This window comes from Schistocerca americana, chromosome X (assembly GCF_021461395.2).
Source record: "Schistocerca americana isolate TAMUIC-IGC-003095 chromosome X, iqSchAmer2.1, whole genome shotgun sequence".
Taxonomy (NCBI): domain Eukaryota; kingdom Metazoa; phylum Arthropoda; class Insecta; order Orthoptera; family Acrididae; genus Schistocerca; species Schistocerca americana.
In genome coordinates, this window is record NC_060130.1 from 543,330,161 (window position 1) to 543,355,195 (window position 25,035).

General features: G+C 40.9%; 1 protein-coding gene across 1 annotated transcript in view; it reads left to right on the forward strand.

Annotated features, from left to right (window-relative positions):
- Window positions 1-25,035, forward strand: part of LOC124555713 (transmembrane and coiled-coil domain-containing protein 4-like) — a 130,314-nt gene that overhangs the window by 87,324 nt on the left and 17,955 nt on the right. The window contains exons 8-10 of the mRNA XM_047129720.1: window positions 4,532-4,668; window positions 7,742-7,866; window positions 20,040-20,173. Of these exons, the coding sequence (XP_046985676.1) occupies window positions 4,532-4,668; window positions 7,742-7,866; window positions 20,040-20,173 (396 nt within the window). The remainder of the gene's footprint in view (window positions 1-4,531; window positions 4,669-7,741; window positions 7,867-20,039; window positions 20,174-25,035) is intronic.

Here is a 25,035-nt window from a genome sequence, read left to right on the forward strand (position 1 = left end):
ACAGTTGTAACTTGTCTGTGTTTTTGCTTCTGCTCATGGTAGGTAAGACTACACATTTACTGAGGCACATTGTGTTTGTGTGTGTTGGAATGCATCTGGCAGGTCACAGGCCAACAATTCAAAGTTGATGATACACAGTCTGACAGCAGATTTGTGACCCAAATGCTACTGTGAGGTGTGTAGCCAGTGGGGGTGTTGTCTTGCTTGCCTGTCTTTTGAGCTCTTAAGGCTAGGTTTCAGTGCTGGGTTGTATCAGAGGGTCACATTTGCTCATACTACCACTAAATACACTCCTGGAAATTGAAATAAGAACACCGTGAATTCATTGTCCCAGGAAGGGGAAACTTTATTGACACATTCCTGGGGTCAGATACATCACATGATCACACTGACAGAACCACAGGCACATAGACACAGGCAACAGAGCATGCACAATGTCGGCACTAGTACAGTGTATATCCACCTTTCGCAGCAATGCAGGCTGCTATTCTCCCATGGAGACGATCGTAGAGATGCTGCATGTAGTCCTGTGGAACGGCTTGCCATGCCATTTCCACCTGGCGCCTCAGTTGGACCAGCGTTCGTGCTGGACGTGCAGACCGCGTGAGACGACGCTTCATCCAGTCCCAAACATGCTCAATGGGGGACAGATCCGGAGATCTTGCTGGCCAGGGTAGTTGACTTACACCTTCTAGAGCACGTTGGGTGGCACGGGATACATGCGGACGTGCATTGTCCTGTTGGAACAGCAAGTTCCCTTGCCGGTCTAGGAATGGTAGAACGATGGGTTCGATGACGGTTTGGATGTACCGTGCACTATTCAGTGTCCCCTCAACGATCACCAGTGGTGTACGGCCAGTGTAGGAGATCGCTCCCCACACCATAATGCCGGGTGTTGGCCCTGTGTGCCTCGGTCGTATGCAGTCCTGATTGTGGCGCTCACCTGCACAGCGCCAAACACGCATACGACCATCATTGGCACCAAGGCAGAAGCGACTCTCATCGCTTAAGACGACACGTCTCCATTCGTCCCTCCATTCACGCCTGTCGCGACACCACTGTAGGCGGGCTGCACGATGTTGGGGCGTGAGCGGAAGACGGCCTAACGGTGTGCGGGACCGTAGCCCAGCTTCATGGAGACGGTTGCGATTGTGTGTTGTTATGATGTATAAATTTGGTAAGGCATAAGCCAGTTTCCTGTAAGAAGTTGCCTTATTGTAACTGTTAGTTTTTATATGTTGATGTGTCAGTTGTCTCTCTCTGTTAAGGCAAAAGTTCAGTTTTGACCAGAAATGGTGATAGTAGTAACCATGCAATGAATCTCCATGTGGTTTAGGTATTATCATTTATGCATGAAACAGATTGACACAAAAGCACAGAAGTAAATTAACACACACACCGCTGCACGCACGCGTGCGACCGCTTCCTCTGGCTGCTAAGGCCAGAGACAGTGATCACTCACTGTGTGTGTGTGTGTGTGTGTGTGTGTGTGTGTGTGTGGTGGGTAGGGGGGGGGGGGGGGAGTTGTCTACTTCAGAAGAAGGCCTTCTGGCCAAAAGCTTACTTGTGTAGCTGTCTTTTTGTCGTGTCTTCTGTTTGTTACTGATACTGCTGTTATTTTAACGTGTTAACTTTCTGCATAATGGAATGAAGCAAATTCCTTCATGTTTTGCTCCCAGCATTTGTCAAGTGGTGACCATTGTCCAGTGTGTTACCTTAATATATATTTTCCTTATATAGAATATTTTTATACCGTAAGGATAAACTGCAGGAGAAAATTACTGAAGAGTTAAGGAACAAATAAATTTTTGTGGGAATATTTTCCCTCCTATAGTTCTACATTTACATCTACATTTACACTCCGCAAGCCACCCAACGGTGTGTGGCGGAGGGCACTTTACGTGCCACTGTCATTACCTTTCTTTTCTGTTCCAGTCGCGTATGGTTCGCGGGAAGAACGACTGTCTGAAAGCCTCCATGCACACTCGAATCTCTCTAATTTTACATTCGTGATCTCCTCGGGAGGTATAAGTAGGGGGAAGCAATATCTTCGATACCTCATCCAGAAACGCACCCTCTCGAAACCTGGCGAGCAAGCTACACCGCGATGCAGAGCGCCTCTCTTGCAGAGTCTGCCACTTGAGTTTGCTAAACATCTCCGTAACACTTTCACGGTTACTAAATAACCCTGTGACAAAACGCGCCGCTCTTCTTTGGATCTTCTCTATCTCCTCCATCAACCCGATCTGGTACGGATCCCACACTGACGAGCAATACTCAAGTATAGGCCGGACGAGTGTTTTGTAAGCCACCTCCTTTGTTGATGGACTACATTTTCTAAGGACTCTCCCAATGAATCGCAACCTGGTACCTGCCTTACCAACAATTAATTTTATATGATCATTCCACTTCAAATCATTCCGCACACATACTCCCAGATATTTTACAGAAGTAACTGCTACCAGTGTTTGTTCTGCTATCATATAATCATACAATAAAGGATCCTCCTTTCTATGTATTCGCAATACATTACATTTATCTATGTTAAGGGTCAGTTGCCACTCCCTGCACCAAGTGCCTATCCGCTGCAGATCTTCCTGCATTTCGCTACAATTTTCTAATGCTGCAACTTCTCTGTATACTACAGCATCATCCGCGAAAAGCCGCATGGAACTTCCGACACTATCTACTAGGTCATTTATATATATTGTGAAAAGCAATGGTCCCATAACACTCCCCTGTGGCACGCGTGAGTTTACTTTAACGTCTGTAGACGTCTCTCCATTGATAACAACATGCTGTGTTCTGTTTGCTAAAAACTCTTCAATCCAGTCACACAGCTGGTCAGATATTCCGTAGGCTCTTACTTTATCAGGCGACAGTGCGGAACTGTATCGAACACCTTCCAGAAGTCAAGGAAAATAGCATCTACCTGGGAGCCTGTATCTAATATTTTCTGGGTCTCATGAACAAATAAAGCAAGTTGGGTCTCAAACGATCGCTGTTTCCGGAATCCGTGTTGATTCCTACAGAGTAGACTCCGGGTTTCCAAAAACAACGTGATACACGAGCAAAAAACATGCTCTAAAATTCTACAAGAGATCGACGTCAGAGATATAGGTCTATAGTTTTGCGCGTCTGCTCGATGACCCTTCTTGAAGACTGGGACTACCTGTGCTCTTTTCCAACCATCTGGAACCTTCCGTTCCTCTAGAGACTTGCGGTACATGGCTGTTAGAAGGGGGGCAAGTTCTTTTGCGTACTCTGTGTAGAATCGAATTGGTATCCTGCCAGGTCCAGTGAACTTTCCTCTGTTGAGTGATTCCAGTTGCTTTTCTATTCCTTGGACACTTATTTCGATGTCAGCCATTTTTTTGTTTGTGCGAGGATTTAGAGAAGGAACTGCAGTGCGGTCTTCCTCTGTGAAACAGCTTTGGAAAAAGGTGTTTAGTATTTCAGCTTTACGCGTGTCATCCTCTGTTTCAATGCCATCATCATTCCGGAGTGTCTGGATATGCTGTTTCGAGCCACTTACTGATTTAACGTAAGACCAGAACGTCCTAGGATTTACTGTCAAGTCGGTACATAGAATTTTACTTTCGAATTCACTGAACGCTTCACGCATAGCCCTCCGTACGCTAAGTTTGACATCGTTTAGCTTCTGTTTGTCTGAGAGGTTTTGGCTGTGTTTAAACTTGGAGTGAAGCTCTCTTTGCTTTTGCAGTAGTTTCCTAACTTTGTTGTTGAACCACGGTGGGTTTTTCCTGTCCCTCACAGTTTTACTCGGCACGTACCTGTCTAAAACACATTTTACGATTGCCTTGAACTTTTTCCATAAACACTCAACATTGTCAGTGTCGGAACAGAAATTTTTGTTTTGATCTGTTAGGTAGTCTGAAATCTGCCTTCTATTACTCTTGCTAAACAGATAAACCTTTCTCCCATCTTTTATATTCCTATTAACTTCCATATTCAGGGATGCTGCAACGGCCTTATGATCACTGATCCCCTGTTCTGCACTTACAGAGTCGAAAAGTTCAGGTCTGTTTGTTATCAGTAGGTCCAAGATGTTATCTCCACGAGTCGGTTCTCTGTTTAATTGCTCGAGGTAGTTACGCCATCACTCACTCATTGCTGTATTGTTTGTTTGTCTGTATGCTAAAACCATGTTTGCCTATTTCATATTTTATTGTCTAGTACACATATGCATTTGAAGGCAGTTGGAAACAGGAGTAGAAGTGATGGAAAGTAATGCTGCTGCTAGTGTCGTGAGGGCACTACTGCCATGTATAACAATACCATTCCCATGCAATGATTGAAAATATGTCAACTTCTGATAGGCTCTGTTCAGGGCTCTGCTCTCTGTGAATAAAATGGCCTCTGACATGGAAATAATGTATTTGCAGGCATACATTCAGTAAAACTTGGCCAATTTTTCTCTCTTGAGGGTCATGTCCTACACTTTGTCACCATTCTTCTTTTATATCCATGGTACAGAGTTGACTGTATACATATTGTTTACTTCTTTTAGGAAATGTCCGGGAGAAAAGGATGTGAAGGAATTGTGCAGGATGCCATAATGCTTGGAACACCAGCAACAGACAATCCAAAAGAATGGAAGAAACTGTCAAGAGTAGTTTCAGGGAAAATTATAAATGGGTACTGCAAGTAAGTCTCTTTGTAATTGTTATAATTATTTTACACTTTGTTTTGCGTTGTTAAAGTGAAAATTGTTACACTAGTCAAAAACTTTGGAACTGTTATTCAATGTATCATAATAACTACTAGTCACATTTCTTGTCCGTAACTCTTTAGCTTTATGCCCAAGGAAATGACAGTTTTTGTCTGAAACTTGTGTAATTTCAATATCAGTTCAAATTGACACTCTTTGTATGGTTTTCTTCTCCCCCCTTCTCTCTCTCTCTCTCTCTCTCTCTCTCTCTCTCTCTCTCTCTCTCTCTCACACACACACACACACACACACACACACACATTAATTAAAAGAAATGGGGAATGGATAATTGTTTCATTATACTGAATTTTTAAATACACTTATTCAAACTTCATCAGTTGTTTGGTTTAACTTCTTTTTTTAAAAAAAATTAGTTAAAGACTGTAGGCCATTATCAGTAGCTTAACATGCATATCTGTGTAAACTTTACTGTTTAAAATTGAATGTAGCAACCTACTCAGCCAAAAGAAATGAATGTTCTTTGGGGAAAAAAAGAAAAAAAGAAAGAAAGAAAGAAAGAAAGAAAGAAAAGAAAGTACTTATTATGATAGGTAATAACAAAATACTGACCAAACGTATTAGGACTAATATTGATCCATTACTATTAGTATTAAGTACATTTTAAAATTTAAGAGTGTCAGCAAAAATAATAAAGGAAATATGTCTTGTAAACCAGACAGATCATGTAACTGTTATAGAGCAGCTACTTTAGAGTGTGAAATTCCAAAGTATGAGTAACTCCTATGCCTGCCCACACCTAACAGATGTGTAGTAGTGTGGTGAAAAACATAAATCCAGTTTGTGTCATCATCAACATGAATGTATATGACTTTGTGGCAAAAGTTTTTCTGTAGTACTGTAAATGAGAATTGGAAGTAGTGTGGTCTTTACTAACATTTTTAGCTCTACAGGAAAGAGGTTTTTTTTTTTTAATATCATTGTAGTGCATTGAACAGTCATACACTCTGCTGTTTTGGGCTATAAAATTTTGACGTCCTCATATTGTCATGACATGACACCCAGTGACCACACAAAGTATTTTTAATGTATATTGATAACCAGGAGGCAGGTGCTGTTCTGAATAACAACATCATGTAATACATCTAAAGATGAGCCAGAGTGGTAATGCTTATAAAAAAAAACCGGTTTGGTGTGTGTTTAAAAAATATACTTCGTAACCACCAATTGATGTTTGTTTCTTCAGTCATTGAATGAAAAATTGTGGAGGAATGAAAAGCTTATTTTCAGAAACAAAAGAATGCTATAATTTAATCAATGGCAACAGTTGATGCCGAAACTGATAAATAAAAATATATCTATAAGTAAAATGATCAAGTTGCATGGTATCTTCAAAACTGCCACATACATTAAAGAAGAGCATGTGTTTGTAGAAAACTGAATCTGTAGGAGTAAAGTATTAAGTTGAAGCGTAAGTATTATTTATGAGAGTTAATTATAAAGTTTTAATGGTCAGCTCGAAAAAAATCAAGCTGTGACCTGAAACTTTGTGACAGTGTCTGTCCTTGTCTGCATATTCACCCTTAAATGTAACACATTTTGTCCAAAGATGGATGATTTGTTGAAGACCTCCATTGTAGAAGTCTTCATTTTACCTATTTAGCAAGCATTCCACCTCGAAAATCACATCATCATTCCGGAAATGCCTGCTATGTACTGATACCTTTATCCAAAGAAACATGAAGTAGGCACTGGGTGAAATGTCAGGACAGTATGAGGGAATGGCAAAATTTAATTGGCCTAAATTGCACCGTGTATGACCATTTGATACGTAATGAGGTGGGGTGTTTTTGTGTAGCAAAAGCACCCCCCTCAGACAGCATCCTGTGGTGCTTAGCCTGTACAGCCTCCCGGAACCTCATCAAGAGATTTCAATAGTGTGCTTCTGTGGCAGTTTGCCTCATAATACCATAATCTGTTTGCTCCACACTGCTTGCTTTGCTCTTGGAGCACTTATCCATGGTAATTAGGTGGCTGAAGATGTCATCTTGACTGGCCTGATACAGCTGCAAAATTCCTGCTGCTATTTCAGTGAAGCAGGCTGTTTGGACAGTTGTGAAAACCACAGTGAGCATTAACCTTTGTAATATTTAAAATGTCATATGAGGAAGGAAAGACTGATCCGTAACTGATGTTTAGCTTTTTCTGTTAACGCATTGTTTACAACAGACCAGTCTTTCAGCACCATAGCCTCAGTTTCTCTTGCATTTCCCACTATTTTGCACAGAGATTGTCTGCCAGATGGTTCTTTGTTATTCTGACTTGTTCTACTTTATCAGTGGACTGCACCACTTTGTTTAGGCTCATCTGGTGGTGTGCAGTGGTACTGTGGTACAGGGATTTCATTGTGTACCAAAGCTGCAGATGCGTACCTGCAAAAAATTACTTATGTAACTCCATTATTTGAGGTGACAATAAAACTTTGATTATCCCTGTAAATGTAGAAGCATTATTTCAAGTAAAATAATAATGTATAGATTATTATGCTGCAATGTTTCCCACAGTTTAGCTTAGTATTATTGGCTCCTAATTGAAAAAAAAATAATTGCTTGTGGCATATAATGACCTCACTATAGGTGAAACTTTAACACCTGGGTTCGAGTCCATATGCAGCTTTTCACCCAAAAATATGGCAGATATAGTTCATATACATACAAAACACCAACAGAAAGTTGGACTCATTATCATATGTGGAATTATACCATGTACTGACAGTAAGAAGAGGTTAGTTCTCATCAATATTGTGTCATCTGTATCTTGATTTATTTATGAAAGAAAAGAAAGTTTCTTTGAAAAAAGTGTGAAACTACCCAATTTGTCGTATGTGAGATTGTCGTTAACTTGACATTATAAATTATGTTGCAAGGAGACCCCATTCAAAAATTCTATGATTTCCGATTTGTCAAAGGATGTCTTTGTATAGTACAATGTAGTCTCTTGATGTATTTATTATTTTTGTGTTAGATTAATTCTTCTCTCATTATTTTGCAGGACAGACTGGCTGCTGAAGTTTTTGTATAGAACTTTTGCAGTTTTTAACAGTGTTGCGGGGCTGAAACCTATTGAGTGTGATGATAGAAGAATACAAAATTTTGATTTAACAGATATTGTTGGAGGTAATTTTTATTTTCTGTATTAATTTACAAGATGATGATCTAATAGGTAATGAAGATATTCCTTAATCCTTGGAGTAATATGTCTGTATTCGTTTTTCTGTTTGATACTATCATCAGGGAATAAATCTCTTTACATATTGAGTTCTAAAAATTGTTATGTTATGCTTCAGTTCAGCAGTTTCAAAACAACATTTAAAAGACTATATGTCTGTCAGAATTTCAGACTTTTTATATCAGTTTAGAAAAGAGTAGTTAGTGCAGAATTTTAAGAATCTGCGTGGAGTTGACAATTTCTTTTGGAATAGACCTATTATAGCTGTTTAGTTAGGCCTGCTTTTAAATGGTTTCTCATTAAATATAGGAAACATAAGTATTATTGAACAAACTGATTTATATGATTTTTAAGAGGCTTAGAAAAGCAGTTTTATGGTGGTAAATAGAATATCAATGTAAAAGGTATCTGAAGGAAAATTATCATATTTCTTATTTTCTCAAGAGAGAGAGAGCACTTGTGGATGGTTTGCCAGTTACTATTACTTTTACTGACCTCGCAAGAATTGATGATCAGCTACATGTGACAGTAACCATGTAGAGTTGGTGGAGACTACAATCTTTTGTTTCTGCACATGTTTGCTTTAGTAACTCCTGCTGTAAGCAAATGCAATTTTCCACATCTTTATTATTCAATATATTTTTCTCAGTTTCATTGCCAATATTGTGGTTAGCAACAATTTGCCAGAATCAGTTGTCTCACATCTCAGTTGCGGCTGTACCGTTCATAAAATGCTACAGATTTTGCACTAGAAAATTCGTGATACTGTTCATCTTAAGTTTTATTAATAGAATGTACAGAAATGGCACAATGTCCAGTCTCTATACTGAAATTTGAGATTCAGTTTACTGTCACAACAGTGTTTTCCCGTGGTCAGATAGGCATAAATATCTCATTTGCTCTCACATCATGCCACCATCAGCTCTCTTTGAATTCCATCTGTAGGCCTGGTACACAACTCCTTCGTCTACATCTATGTAAATAGTCTGCAAGCCACCATACATTGCATGGTGGAGGGTACCCTGTACTGCTACTAGTCGTTTCCTTTCCTGGTACCCTCGCAGATGGAGCAAGGGAAAAATGACTGTCTATATGCCTCCTTCCCACAAACCAGTCAAAAGAGAGCAGTACCTGATACGAGACATTAATAACCTTAAACAGTCCTTGTTTTTGAGGCATAGGATAGTTCTGGTCATGGTGGATTATGGGACGTATCACTTCCTGCCAAGCACACTTTGAAATTTTTAACATGGTTTCATTTACAAATCGTGAACAACTGCAATCGAGTCTAAGCAGGGTGACAGTACAGGCTGCATCATTGCTTCCCTTTATTTTGGTTCCAAGATGTAGCTATCATGTCAAGTCTTAGCTTATTATTAAGAGATTTTGATTATCTTGAAGACGCATATTTTTGAAGGGATGAATGTTTTCCATGATTGAAACTTCCTTAGCCAGTTAGATATTTTTTTTTACAAGTACTTCACTTCATATACTGAATGAATAAATTTGTGAAACAATGCAAGCTGGTCTGAAGTTTTAAGTGACTGTTTCCCTCATGACTTAGTATTCACTGAAGTCCCCTCAACTTCTGGGTATGACGGATTGTTACAAAGCATAGGTTTTGTTCCCCTTGTGCTGTGGATGGTGGTGTTGACTTCTCATGTGGTTTTCCTCAGGATGCCTGATTCAGATTTTCTTCATCCTCTGGTGCTGGCAGTGTAGTGGTGGTGGTGGTGGTGGTGGTGGTGAGTCAGGCTGACCAGTCACGCTGCTCGTGCACATCAGTGTACAAAGTGGCAGCTGGTGACTGTGGTGTTTCCACAGCAGTGGACAGCAGTCTTCATTGCTGCAGACATCTGCACAAAAGGATTTCAACCATGCTCATTAAACGGTTAAACATTGTTATGAGTAGGATGACCAGGCTGCTGAAGTTGCCACTTCTCACAGCATTGGCATAGCTGATGTTGGCTGCCATGTTGTGGTTTGTGACATAACGGCCACTGCCACTATTTTCTGCGAAGCTGATAGGCATCAGCTCCTCTCCTCTGGCTGATGGGGGCAGAGATTGTGAGCTCGTGTTCTGCCTGCACCGCTGATTATGGACTGTACTGAATCCCCAGCTCTTGCAGGCTGTCTGTATGCACCTGCAGTGTGTGTTTTCAGGACCATGCACGCCTTCTTCTTTGGGTTGGTGTTGCTATGACTGCTACACCTGTGTCCAGTGGCAAGAGCAGCTCTGCACTGGTGATGTCACCCACCAGTCTCTCACCCTGTGGTGTGTCCGGGCGTGGTCGTCGGTTAGATTGCTCCTCTGTATGACATCACACACCTGACTCAGGTGCAGATGACAATCAGAACGGTCTGCCTTATGATTCTTTGGACCCTGTATGGTAATCCACGTGGGCGAGGTAACACAGCTTTGATTCTCTCGTTCTCCACCTTTACGGGCAACTTCACCACCAGTGTGTGCTGTAACAACTTTCAGTTTTGTTCTCTCCTGTGTTCGGGGATTTCATGTGCACCACAGTGCATACCTGAAACTGAGCTCCTAGAGTTCCAATATGAGGTAGTCAGGCTGCACTGACTGCAGGAAGCTGTGAGAAACAGCCTTGATCACCTTGTCTGCATGAGTGGCTTGAGTATAAACTAGCCACTGGCATGTGCCCATTTCACTTATGGTGCTCCTGTAGTCCTCACAGGTGCGAAGGTTGACCCATATCAGGTCTTTTCCTGCTGATTTGACCGCTAAGTCAAACTTGATCCACTGTGAGATGAGCTGAAACAATCTTCTATAATTGCCGTTCACTTGCAAGATGACAAGTGGTGGTTATGGCTCTTTCATCTGGGCAGGTTGTGAGTCAAGGGTGTTGGGGCGAGATTCATCCTCTGCTGTGGCTTCTGGTATGTCAGCATCTTCGTCCAGAACTGTAAAGGTGCTGCCTTAGCTGCTGCACTGCAGCTTAGTGTGCCTCTCTGTATCTGATGAATATGGTCAATTTGCTTGACTAGCTACAAGAGTAGACCACCCTCACTTGTCTGCTATAACCTTTCTTCTGCACCCCTTGTTGCTACATGAGGTGATTGTGAGAGGATGCTTCTTTCTCGCACCCACTTTTGGTGCTGCATTTGCCTGGAATTTGTGGTGCTTTGGCTGTCACTTTTTATTGAGGAGGAACTCCATGGTGTACCTGTCTGATGTTCCTCCAGACTCTTGCCATTTTGCAGTGCTGTGTTTGCCTGTCATTGGTGGTGCTGTTTCTCACGCAGCTTGCTGTGTTAGATCTCCTCAGTACACATCTACAAGTGCCTTATGCAACATTGTCCAGCTCAGTCATGATAGCAGTAGTAAATGCTGCTGTCTGTCAGAGTTCTGTAGTACACTCTTCTGTTGCAGCTTGGTGTGTGTAGGCACAGTGTCACACGCATCCATCTCTTCTTGCAACTTTGTCACCTGAGACAGCACTACAGGACTGGGAACAAATGTGACCTCACAGCTTGGCCTCTCCTCTATGAATGAGCAAGCAAGTGCCTCCTCCACAAGTTGATAGAGATGACATTTTAATATTTTTGAGGGGCATTTGTTCAGTCTATATTCTGCATTTTCAAGCACCATGTATAATGTTTTTTCTGCAGTGCTGCTCCAAACTTTTGTGGGAGTTGAAGTACAACAGTAGTTAAACAGGGAAGAGGGCCCTCAAAGTTGGTTTTGGCTGCTGTGGGAAGAGACTACACTCTATCAAGTAATCAGTAGGAGATCAAACAGTGCTATTAAGATTTAGGAGAACATGATGGACTGGTGAGAAAGAGCAGTGCTGTGTGTACCCCACAGTGGTTTATATAGTTTCTTTACAGGATCACTGAGGTCAGTACATCAGGTAATGTGTTTTAATGCAGCGTCTTCGTCCAGAACTATGAATAAACTGCCTGAGCTGCTGCACTGCAGTGCTTATATGTCAGAAAGTTAGCAATGTTTCTGTACATATTGAGAAGCTAGACACTATTGTAGAAGTGTAGTTGATGAAGTGGAGCACAGTCTTGGGAAAATTATTGATAAGCATTTGTTTATATAGAGAAGTTAATGGAAAAAGATATAGTGTATCGAAAGAAGTAACTATTTAGAAGCGATCATTATTTTCCGCAGACTGTATCAATATTTATTAGTTATGACAATAATATCTCAAAAAAGAAAGTAAAAACAGCAACATATTCATGTGTTAGGAAAACAATACTTTTTTTTTTTTTTTTTGGTCATCAGTGTTCCGACTGGTTTGATGCGGCGTGCCACAAATTCCTCTCCTGTGCCATCCTCTTTATCCCAGAGTAGCACTTACAACCTACGTCCTCAGTTCTTTGCTGGATGTATTCCAATCTCTGTCTTCCTCTATAGTTTTTGCCTTCTACAGCTCCCTCTAGTACCATGGAAGTCATTCCCTCATGTCTTAACAGATGTCCTATCAACCTGTCCCTTCTCCTTATCAGTGTTTTCCACATATTCCTTTCCTCTCCGGTTTTATGTAGAACCTCCTCATTCCTTACTGTGGTATAGTTAATGCCCACACCGTGGCGCTTGCAGCTGCGTGGCCTCGGTCTTTACGTCATACAGCCAACGGCCGGCACGCCCACTTATGCACAGCTCTGCACAGCTGTACAGTGCAGGCGCAGGCCTCACACACTTAGTGTCTCCCCACTGTCATGACAACCTCGGCCGGCGTCCTCCCGAGAGATAGTTACATGAGGCCGCACCGCCAATCGTATCAGGACACGACAAGCAGACTCGGTTACGGCCGGCATATTCCTCCACCACTCGCCCTACATAGCCGCATACGCCGCCATGCCGGGCAGTCTCGTGTTGGGCTACCTACTTGCAACGTCGACGTCGCACCCAGGAAACGACGCTACACTGTACTACGACTGTTTACCATACCGGACTTGGACTCTGCAGCCCAGTCGCTGCTCTCGATCAAGCACCAAGTTGTGTTAGTATAGTGGAACTGTTGGCAATAAACAGAATTTGGAACTCATGCCAATCATTATTCGTTGTTTCTCCAATTACGGATACAACACTTACCTTATCAGCCCACCTAATTTTTAACATTTGTCTGTTGCATCATATCTCAAATGCTTTGATTGTCTTCTGTTCTGGTTTTCCTACAGTCCATGTTCCACTACCATACATAGCTGTACTCCAGATGCACAGTCTCAGAAATTTCTTGCTCAAATTAAGGCCTGTTTTTAATACTAGCAGACTTCTCTTGGCTAGGAATGCCCTTTTTGCAATTGTTAGTCTGCTTTTGATGCTCCATGCTCCATCCATCATTGGTTATTTTACTGCCTAGGTAGTAGAATTCTTTAACTTCATCTACTTTGTGACCATCAATCCTAATGTTAAGTTTTTCACTGTTCTAATTTCTGATACTTCTCATTACTTTCGTCTTTCTTCAGTTTACTCTCAATCCATATTCTGTACTCATTAGATTGTTCATTCAATTCAGCAGAACATGTAATTCTTTTTCACTTTCACTTAGGATAGCGATGTCATCAGCGAATCATATCATTGATATCGTTTCTCTTTGAATTTTAATTCCAGTCCTGAACCTTTCTTTTATTTCCATCATTGCTTCTTCGATGTATAGATTGAACAGTAGGGGCGAAAGACTACATTCCTGTCTTACATCCTTTAGAATTCGAGCACTTTGTTCTTGGTTGTCCACTCTTATTATCCCTTTTGGCTCTTGTACATACTGTATATTACCTTACTGGGCATCAAAAATCACCAATGACTTCCATACAAAATGGATGTTTCCAAGGTACTGCAAAAACACCAGCTACACAATTTTTATCAACAGTATGTCTGCACTTGTGAACTTGCATCATGTTTATGTAATGGGTACGGGAGCAGTGTATGAATAAATATTATTTACATGACTACATAATATTCACCATTGTAGTTTGGGTCAGCAAACATTTTGTATTTAGTAATCAAAACTATGTATGTGGACTGCTGTAAATGTCAGTGCAACACTTGTGATGAGCTATCTACTAGAATTATTTTGAATATATGGATGAGCATTGTGAGTGATTGCTTTTTAAAACTGTATTTTGTCCATCCTAATAGCTGTTACAGTTTATTTGCAGACTATTTAAAGAGTGTGCTAAGCTGCTGCATCAGTGATGTTCTTTAGGTATCTGTGACATTAGTTGTTACAGTTATGCCAATAAATTGAGTCTATGGGAATTACCAATGGAGCCTCTCACAGTAGCAGTATCAGCAGCCACAGTTAATGTTTTTTGCTTAGTTGTGTGTTTACATGAAATTAGTGCATGTTTTAAAATTTTACATTCTAGCTTTGTGGATCAGCGACCTTTGAGAATCTAACTCAACAGTGCATCAGATTTTGCAGTTGGGAAAATCAACCACTTGTTTACTTAATGTATTGTATGATTTCTATTCTTTAGATCCTTTCATGTGTCTATTTAATTCTGTCTAATACTGAAAAATGAATAGGGGAATGTTTTAGTTGAGGTCAACTGCAGGGAGAATTGACAGTTGTTAATGAATAATCACAAGCTATGTTACCAACAGCCAACGGGCTTTAGTATGCCGCCCTGCACTGCAGCAGCTATCGGCTCTCTAATTTAATGTATTTGGCACATAAGAGTGTTCTGATGTTTCCCTAGATCCCTGATGATGCTGCATCTATAGGCATGCTTGTCCTTTATAAGGTTCATCTTCAACTGAAAGTGAATGGGGTGAACCATTGCATCTCAGGGCTGAAGTCTGTAATGGGTACTGGCCACAAGTTTGTCCTGTATGTGTTAACAACAGGTGTGAGATGTTGATTGACACTGAAATGGCACCAGAGGTTGTTTCATTTGTTGGTACTCATCAATCTTATAGTAAGGCATGAACTTTGTACAGACGCATGGATTGCTCATCTTAGTGTCATGTCAAAACCATGATCAAGTCCAAATCTGAGGGCAAGGTCATTTACAACTGAAAGCAAATTTGTTTCTGACACCAACTTACAGCCGGAACAGAACTGGCCGGGATAGAGTGCAGCTACAGATTGTGGACGAAAATGTGGAACTGCCAATACACAACACATTACCATGCCTAATACAGTGTAGGAAACCTATTGACATTCAAAACACCTTCCAGTCATCTCGGAATGGATAAATATATGTCCTGTATAGCTTTTAAGGTAATGTTATACCATTTATCCTGCCAAATAGCGTAAAGTTAGATAATGGTGATGGAGGTGGATAGTGGTCACATGGCCGTCTTTCCAAAGGTAGGGCACAGTAATATTGAGATCTGATGACTGTGGTGGCCGGGGAAATTTGAAAATTCATCCTCATACTTGCAGAATCAGTTCTGAATGATAGAAGCTGCATGAACATGAACCCTGTTATTTTGGAACACACAATCACCACTGGGGAACTAACAATGTACCATGTGATAGATCTGGTCAGCCAGAATGGTCACATAATCCTTGGCAGTAATGTGACCTTTCAGAGTAACCATGGGGCCCATGGAATACCATGATATGGCTGCTCAAATAATCATTGAACTTCCATCATGTTTCACTCTTCTTCTTTTGGTAAGATGCTCAGAGATAAACAAAGTTTTGCAGAGGTAGGCAGAATGTTTTAAAGATATACTCAATACCACCTCAGACCACATACCAAGAGATCCACAAGAACAGAAGGAGAATATAGAGGCAAGAGAAGATGAAAGGCAAGAAGCAAAAAGACCAGCAATGCAGGCAGGTGGAGTCAGTGATACATAAATTTAAAAATAACCATGCACCTGGTGAAGACAGGGTAGTGTCAGAACTTATAAAATTTGGCAGTCATCCTCTATTTAATACCTTTGTAAATGTCAAGCTGTCATGCTGACATTTCAATATGTAAAGCATAGTTTTCTATTGCAGAACCACAAGATCATTAGTCATGAACAAATAAAATTAATACAGCAAAAGAGGAAAATGCCCCTTTCTTTAATATGAAAATGTTTTCTGTAGATCATTTGCTAAAGAGGCCCTTTTCCAGTAGATTTTAGGAGAAGAAAATGAGATTTAAAGAGTTAGTTAGATCTCCAAACGTAAATCTAACAATGTGAGGGTATGGGACGAGGCTCACCAGTTTGGCTGAAACTATGTGAACAGAAGCAGGTAGATGTCCCTTTCAGGTTCCTGGAAGATTTTGTTTGAATGGGCCATAGGAAAAGGTAAAATGCTCTCAAGACATATACACATAGAGTATCAGAAATGGCATAGTAACCAAGTGGTTAAGAGAGGGTATCCACAAACCTACTGTGGTTCGATTCCTGCTGGTTCCATAATTTTATTTTATTTCTTATAATGTTAAACAATTAATTGTAAAATTTAACTATATTTAAACAGTTCATTTTATACATAGAAAATTAATAATTCGGTTTAGAGGTGATTACTACCCCTGCAAGTCAAAGGGATATAGCCCACCACATTGTATCTCTTGGGTAAATAATCGTGTGAGCTGCTGCTGCGCAATCAAGAAAAGGCCACTGAACTTAGAGTAACCATCCTGCTCTAGGAATCCAGATAGATTACACAGGTAAAGATATTTTGATTTTGCTTGCCTTGTTCATTCCTGAGATCCAGTAGACTGCACTTACAGGAGTCAAGGTTTATACCATCTGTCTTGACTTCATAAAAGCTTTCGATACAGTTCTGTACTGTCATCTTGTAAACAAATTAAATAATGGAAAGAGTAAAGGTAACAATTCTTATGATATAGCTGAAGTGTTGGGTCATGAAAAGGCACTTAAACAGGACTTCTAACTTTCAGACAAGTCCTTAAAACACACACACACACACACACACACACACACTCACACACACACACTGCAGTTCGACATGGGTTAATGGTTGCATTAGGTTGAGTGGACAAGGGGAGAAAGGAGACAGGCATTATGATGGAGGTTGGGGGAAGAGTGTTTGACAGCTGGAAAGGGCAGGCAACAGGCATATGTTTTAGGAAAGTAGGACCATTGAGCTTTTTATGGCCACCGGCAGCAGGAGTTGTGCACAACACACATTGATTTGGAGGAGTGGACTGGGAAGAGGAGATAGAACAGAGGTAGAGAGAGACAGCGAAGAAGAGGGTGTAAGTGCAGGATGGGTGACATTATGGTCATGGTGCAGGATAGAAGAGGGTATGGGGCAAGGATAGAGCTGTGTGTGGGGCAGATACTAGTGGACACTGAGGTTAGGATTACAGGATCAACAGATGCGTTGCAAGGCTATTCCCATCTATATAATTCAGACAAGCTAGTGGTTGGACAGAAGGATCCAGATAGTGTAGGTTGTGAAGCAACCATTGAAATCAAGCATCTTGTCCTCAACTGCTTGTTCTGCCACTAGCTGGTCTACTCTGGTCTTGACCCAATTATGTAGTGCTATTGATTTGGATGGACAGGTGGTTGGTCGTCATGCTCACATAAAATGCTGAGCAAAAGTTACAGCAGAGCTGATATATGACATGTCTGCTTTCACAGGTGGCCCTGCCTCTGATAGAATAGGATATGTCTGTGTTGAGACTTTAGGTGTATGGGCTAGGTGGGTGTCAGGCCTGTCCAGTGCACTCACCCAACACATCCTATTCCAGTCCCATCATACACATAACCTGTCTTGTCAGGCAGAGTATGATGCTTAAAGGCTTAACTTGATCGAAGTTGACATCACTCTCTGTACATATTGCTGATGACTTCAGTTAAAGGTGACTCAGAAAAAGAGGCTCTATTCCTTGACAAGCATGTTCACTTAATTAGATACCACTTTTTTATCTTTTTAAATATCTGTAGGTTTAGTTAAACGTTCATGACTGTAATGACACACCCGTAGAGACAGTAGAACCATTGCCAAGAGACATTTCTGCTTATTATCCTCTACAAACTATGTCACTACTGTTAAAAATGTACATGACACACCATGCTAAAGCACTTCATTACCTATATCAAACTTGGTGTGGGGATTGGAGTGAGTGAGGCTGGTGGGGTGGGGAGGTGTATAACACTCGAATATTTTTGTAAATGTAAATGCAATCTCTCATAGCGTGACTGGAAAGTGCTACTACTTTCTGCTGTATATTTATAGGATTTGGCTGAGGTGTTTATGAAGTGAGGCTATTTCTTGTGTGTCTCCATTTTTTGCTTCTCCACCATATCTGGAAATGTGAATCATTGTTATTTCAGATCCTTACATAGATTCCTCCTCCTAATATTTAAATTTTCACAGATAAGCCAGTACATTATGACCACCTACCTAATATCTGATATGTCCATCTTTGGCATGGATAACAGTGGCGACACTCTGTAGCATGGAAGGAGAGAGTTGGCACCACATTTGCACACGTCACCTAATCCCCATAAATTTGAAGGAGGGGGGCAATGAGCTAGACGCCACTTTGAGTCACATACCAAATGTGTTTGATTGGGTTCAGACCTGGTGAGTTGGGAGGCCAGCACAGCAATTGGAAATTGCCACTGTGTTCCTCGAACCACTCTGTCCCACTCCTGGCGTTTGACAGGGCGCATTGTCTTGTTGAAAGTTGTTGCTGCTGTCAGGTGCATGATCATCATGAAGGGGTGTACGTAGTCTGTAACCAGTGTACGATACTCCGTGATCATCATGGTGCCTTGCATGAGCTCTGCCGGAGCCATGGATGCCCACATGGATGTTCCCCAGAGCAGAATGGAGCCGTCACCAGCTTGTCTCCATCCCGCAGTACAGATATCAAGGAACTGTTCCCCTGGAAGATGACAAAATCATGATCTCCCATCGGCATGATGAAGAAGAAATCGGGATTCATCAGACTGTGCAACACTCTGCACTGCACAAACATCCAGTGCCAATGGTCACAGGCCTATTTCAGTCGTAGTTGCCAGTGTCATGGTGTTAACACTGGCACATGCTTGAGTCATCGGCTATGGAGGCCCATCATTAGGACTGTTCAGTGCACTGTGTGTTCAGGCACACTTGTACTTGGCCCAGCATTAAAGTCTGATGTTAGTTCCACCACAGTTCACCACCTGTCCTGTTTTACATGTCTGCCCAGCGTATGACATCCGACATCTGTAACAAGGGTTGGCCGCACAACGCCACAATGTCTGGATATTGTTTCACCTTTGTTTCGCCACTCCTCGAACACCCAACAAATCTTGCAGTTTCTGAAATGCTTCTGCTGAGCCTCTGGGTCATCACACTCTGCCATCGGTCAAAATCAGATAGATAATACACCTTCTTCATTCTACACATGTACAGAATGCTCACTGATACTACTTGCACCACGCAAATGTCTGATTAGCATTCATTCCTTGCCAGGTAACACTGCTATTACCTGTTTGGGTTTATATCGATAGGAGGTTGGTGGTCATAATTTTCTGGCTGATCAGTTTAAATCAATTAATGTATATAAAGTCTTTGCTGATGAGAACATTGCTCTAATGCTACAGATCTATTAATAATCTGACATGCCGTACTATATACAGATACACTGTGGTTGGGGTAGAGCAGTAGAAAATCCCTATACTCACATTATGGATGGGCTGGTTTCGTAACTTCATACAGACTTGATTTTGATTTGTCATGGCTTCTGAGAACTGCTGTGAGTTACATATTGTGATGATGCCATAATATTGTTACTAATTTGCATTATCTTCACTCAGTATCAAAATAAAATCTTCCAAATAGAGAAACTTCCTGGCAGATTATAACTGTGTGCCGGACCAAGACTCAAACTCGGGACCTTGGTCCGGCACACAGTTTTAATCTGCCAGGAAGTTTCATATCAGCACACACTCTGCTGCAGAGTGAAAATCTCATCCTGGATTACAAATAGTGATGAAAAATCCTGTTAATATAAACATATCTTGACATGGTTTAATACTTTTGCCATTAAACTGCATAGGAATTATGACAACGAGATATGTATTTTCTCTTCTAATGAATACTGTCACGTAAAAGTTACTGTAGTTCATATCTTCCTCCAGTACACCCCATTTCTACTTTCATATGTTTACCTGTGTTGCAAAATATGGGTATTTCTACTAGAAATGTTTTAATGACATTAATTTTTTCAGGGCACAGAGACTATCCAGACAAACTAGATGCAATTCTGAAAGCCATAGGCATTCGTACAAAGGAAGTGGATCCAGACACAGTCTCTGCATTAAAGAAATCTTCATCTGAAATTGCATACGGCCCTACGACAAAGGTAATCAAAATATTTGTAAACAAGGCTTCAATAAAACGTTTTAAGTATTCTCATTTTATAAATGTTGCCTTCATTATTGACAAGAGTATAATTTTTGTGGTATATCTGCTACTAAAAATTTATGTGTCAAAAGTTACGGTGATACAGAATCCGTGCAGTTGTTAACTTTTGCATTTGGATTTAGTGTTTTAACACTCAGGTGCATTTCATGTGTGAAGATATTTCATTAAAATTTCTCTGTGCAGCCTTCATATTGGAGGAAAAATGTCTTCATGTATTTTCACTCTGGAAAGATTAATTTTGCCATTTGTCATAGCATTTCAGTCTTTACTGAAGATCACATTTTTATTTACATAGATTGTAAACTGATACTGTAGAGTACTGAATGGAATGTAAATAATAAAAGGAGTTAAGGTAACCACTCACCACACATCATATTTACCCACTATAAGGCGAGGTTGTTCTCATTTTTGCCATTCAAAAACAATAGGGTGTCTTAAATTTGCTGATAAATAAACTTTGATTGTTGAGGAAATTGTTGTTGTTAAATTACGTAAAAGCTTAATGTAGGGGTTGTCTTAGATACAGAGGTGAAGTTTTGGTAGCTGAGATAGCATGCAGATGTATTTGACGATTTCAGAAGTGGATGGAGTGCAGTGGCACCAGGTTGGCCAAATATGGGGAGGATAGTGGTGAACAGTCAGCAAATTTCATCATGCTGCCAACTATGGGACTGCATCCTGTGTCCCTTCCTTGCCTTTTCTCTCTCTCTCTCTCTCTCTCTCTCTCTCTCTCTCTCTCTCTCTCTCTCTCTCTTTTAAATTAGTACATGTGAACTGTAGTTCACCTGAATCTAAATGTAGTCAGAACCGAATTGACTTTAAAAATGGACAAATAATCTGCAACTGTATATATTTCTACAGTAGGCAAATTAATTCTAATATAGATGTGTTCACACAGAACACCCAAAACACAGCATAATGAAACAAAATGTTCAGCAGTGGCACTAAATCAGCTAATGCTCGAAAGCACAGTTGATTTTCAAAATTGGCAACAAATGGTGTAGTGTGCTGTTAACTTGAAGTGGTCAGATTTCTTCCAGTTCAGCAAAATGGAGCTGTGAGGATAACATATTATGGTTATTCAGTTTGCTTAATACTGTAACAACAGTAAATTGTAGTCATCGATAATGGATTCAAATGCCATGACTCTGTTGAGAAACATGAATATATGAGTTTGCAGCCGACAACATGAAACTGATTTTAAGTTAGATATGTACTATGTAAAACATTTGTGACATATCGCAGTCATATTCTGCACTTATAATAAACAGTGAAACCCAGCTATAACATTTTTCAAGGGTCTTCAAAAAAATTGTGCAAAATGTGGGAAATAACGTTTTAAGCAGTAAAAGTTGCATTTAGGATACCCACTTTCATTTTTGCACTGTGTGTATGATATATGTACACAACAGGCATCAAACGACTTGTCAGCAACATGTTTATTATCTAATAAAGGGCTATTATCTAATAAAAACAGCTGATGTAACTGGAACTGATAACTGTCTGGGGAGCAGGAATGTTTGACTCAATTTCATAGGTTTTTGAAAGCCTTATTTAAATAATGAAATACTGCACTAGTTACGTATTTTTTCATGCTTAGCATGACACGTTTTGAGAATTTTTTATCATTGTCAAGTGCAAATATGTACATATGCATTTTGTGTGGTGTTTAAACACGTGATATTCTGTGTCTCTTACACTGTAGGTGTCTCTTTGAGGTTATTGGGTACTGTGCCTCCTCAGTTATGTGGAAACCCCCCCCCCCCCCACACACACACAAACTATCACTCTCATTGTTTGTGTAATATAAAAAATACATACGTAAATACTGCACTTGACAACGAGAATAAATTCTTGAAACACAGTTTGCTCAGCATGGAAAAATATATAACTAGCATTGTCTTTAAACTGAAAACATTTGAGCAGTGCAAAGTGAATGACCGTGTCAACTAGCACTACAAGTGGACAAATGCCAAAACATGCTAAATGTGGTTCAACAAAAGTGTGAAGATGATCACAACAATCACGAAACTGCATTTGCACAGTAGATACAGTTTGAAAATCATTGCGATCGGTCATGAATCTTTATTCGAACAAACCTAGTTAGTCCCATCAACCACCATACCAAGTACAGCTTGGCAGCAACGGGAGATACAGCATGAATTGTTCCAACTTTTACACATTTACCAGTTCAAATCTGCTGAGTAACATGGGATGGCCATCATGCCAACGTCATTTTTTTTCTCCACAAACGTTTTTTCTGTAATGCGTAAATTGTGGGAAAATTATAAATATTCTCGTAGAAGTAGTTGAGTAGCACCGTGGTGTAGTGGTTATGATACTAAACTGTTGCATGGAAGGTCATGAGTCCAAAACTCACCTGGACTGTACAATTTTAATTTCTATATTCGGTCAAGTACATTCTAGAAGTATCCACAAATGTCAAGAATCATTGTACTGGAATGTTCTGTAGCTGTATGTATAGTTTATGTGTTCTGGCCGGAGGAAGTTTGCTCTGCGCTCTTGTATGTGCAAGTGCTGAATAAACCTTTGTTAAGTGAAGTTAGTGTTCGTCATTCGTCTAATTACACCTTCTTCTACATGACATTATTCTTGTGAAGGCACTGGGTATTGGAACTTGTGATAGCGCACATTATTGACGACACAGTGGCTCCCATCTGGCCACGACAGAACCGCCGTTTACGTGGCTAGAAACCCAAGTTCAAGCCATATTCAACAGATCGCAATCTATCAGAGACAGAAGAAGAAGAGGACATTACGGTGACAGCAACTGTGTGCCGCCACATGAGACATCGTTCCGGGTTCTCTGGTGACGATGGCCAAGATCCAAACAAGTGGCTGAAGGTATATGAGCATATAGCCAAATTTAACAAATGGGATGACACCGTGTGTTTGGCTAACATATTTTTTTACTTGGAGGGCACTGCCAAGCAATGGTATGAGAACAACGAGGAGAAGTTCACAAACTGGGAAGTATTCCAGGCGGAACTGCGCAAGTATTTCGGAGACACACGACGACAGAAGTGCAAGGCTGAAGATAAATTAAAGATGCAGGGCACAGCATCCAGGAGAAACTACAGCATCCTATGTTCAAGATGTCTTGAAGCTGTGTAAAATAGTGGATCCTAGAGGAGGAAGATAAGGTTGCATATCTCATGAAAGGTGTTGCTGAGGACATGTATCAAGCCCTACTCCTGAAGGAGGTTCCAACAGCAGACGACTTCATAAAATGGCGCCAGTATACCGAGACAATGCATCAAAAAAGAATTACATGTAAGAAGTTTGAATGGATTCCAAGCATCGTATCGATGTCTGTGATGGAGGAAGCAACTGATTTCACAAGTGTGGAAGTTCAGAAGGCACTTGGATTTCACAGCGAGCAAAAACCAAGACACTTAGAGAGGTCATAAGGGAGGAAATGGAACAGACATTGAACTCAATCTCTCGTCCTTCATTTCCCTTTAAAACGGTGAAAAAGTCAAGACCCAGGACATGTGGTGCGTTATTGTCGAGAAAGGCGATGGATATTTGATGACGCCCGTGCCAGAAGACACCAACTCTGGGACAACAAAGATGAATAAGAAGATGTGAGTGCAGGATGACATAGGTCACCATCGCTGCAAGCTAGCCGCTGAAGAGGACACTCCCCAACACGCCAATCAAGGTCTCAATTGCCCTTTAGAAGCTCCAGCCGATCACCTAGCCGCCACAACCTGGAAAACTAAAGGATGCAACCTACCTTGGAGGTGTGGCCACCGAAGAGAAAAATCCTCCGCCGCCGATCACTACAAAGATGAAAGGAAACTACGTCGATATCCTCATCGGTGGCCGACAAGACCAAGTTCTTGTGGACTCTGAAGCATCATATTCAGTCATTTTGGAGAAGTACAGTCGCCAATTGCAGAAAACCGTATTCGTTGACAACAAAATATCTATGCTGAAGGTGTATAATAGGAAATATGTAAAACCTACAGGAAGATATACCATTCATGTGGGTATAAGTAGCCGTACACAGTCCTCAGAATTCATTGTCTTACAAGAGTGTAGTCATGACGTCATTCTCGGATGGGACTTTCTGAAAGCTTCTCAGGCAATTATAGATTGTGGTCGCTCGAAGATTATGCTAGACGAGATGAGATACTGTGGACAGGAAGATGCACATCCGAGTGTATGGAGACTGTGTGCTGGATGAAGTGGTCATTCCTGCAGTCAGCACTAGAAAGGTAACTGTCGCATGTCATGCCACGCATCAACCCATGGATCTTGTAGTGGAATTTAAGAGAAGCATACCACTGAAGAATAACTTGGTCACCCAGCCTCTGTCATCTCGTTTAAGAACGGATTCAGTGAATTGTGGATAGTTAACTGTCACCAAGAACCACAGATCCTTCCAAGACGCATGTGCATAGCAAACGCTGAGCGTCATAGAAGCCTCCATGCCGAAGTCTGTGGGCGAAATTAGCACTACCACTATGAGACAAGATCTTCTAGCTTGACTACCACCAGATCTCACTAAGGAACAACAGAAAAAGCTATTTGCGATTCTTCAAGGGTTCTCTGAATGCTTCAATCCACAGGTGAACAGCAAATTAGACAAATCGACGGTGAAGCACCGGATTAGCACAGGAGACCATCAACCAATAAGCCAAAAAGCATACCGTGTGTCAGCAATGGAACATCGAATAATTCGCGACGAGATACAGAAAATGATGAAGAATGACATCATTTACCCTTCACAGAGCCCATGGTCATCACCAGTAGTCCTCGTCAGGAAGAAGA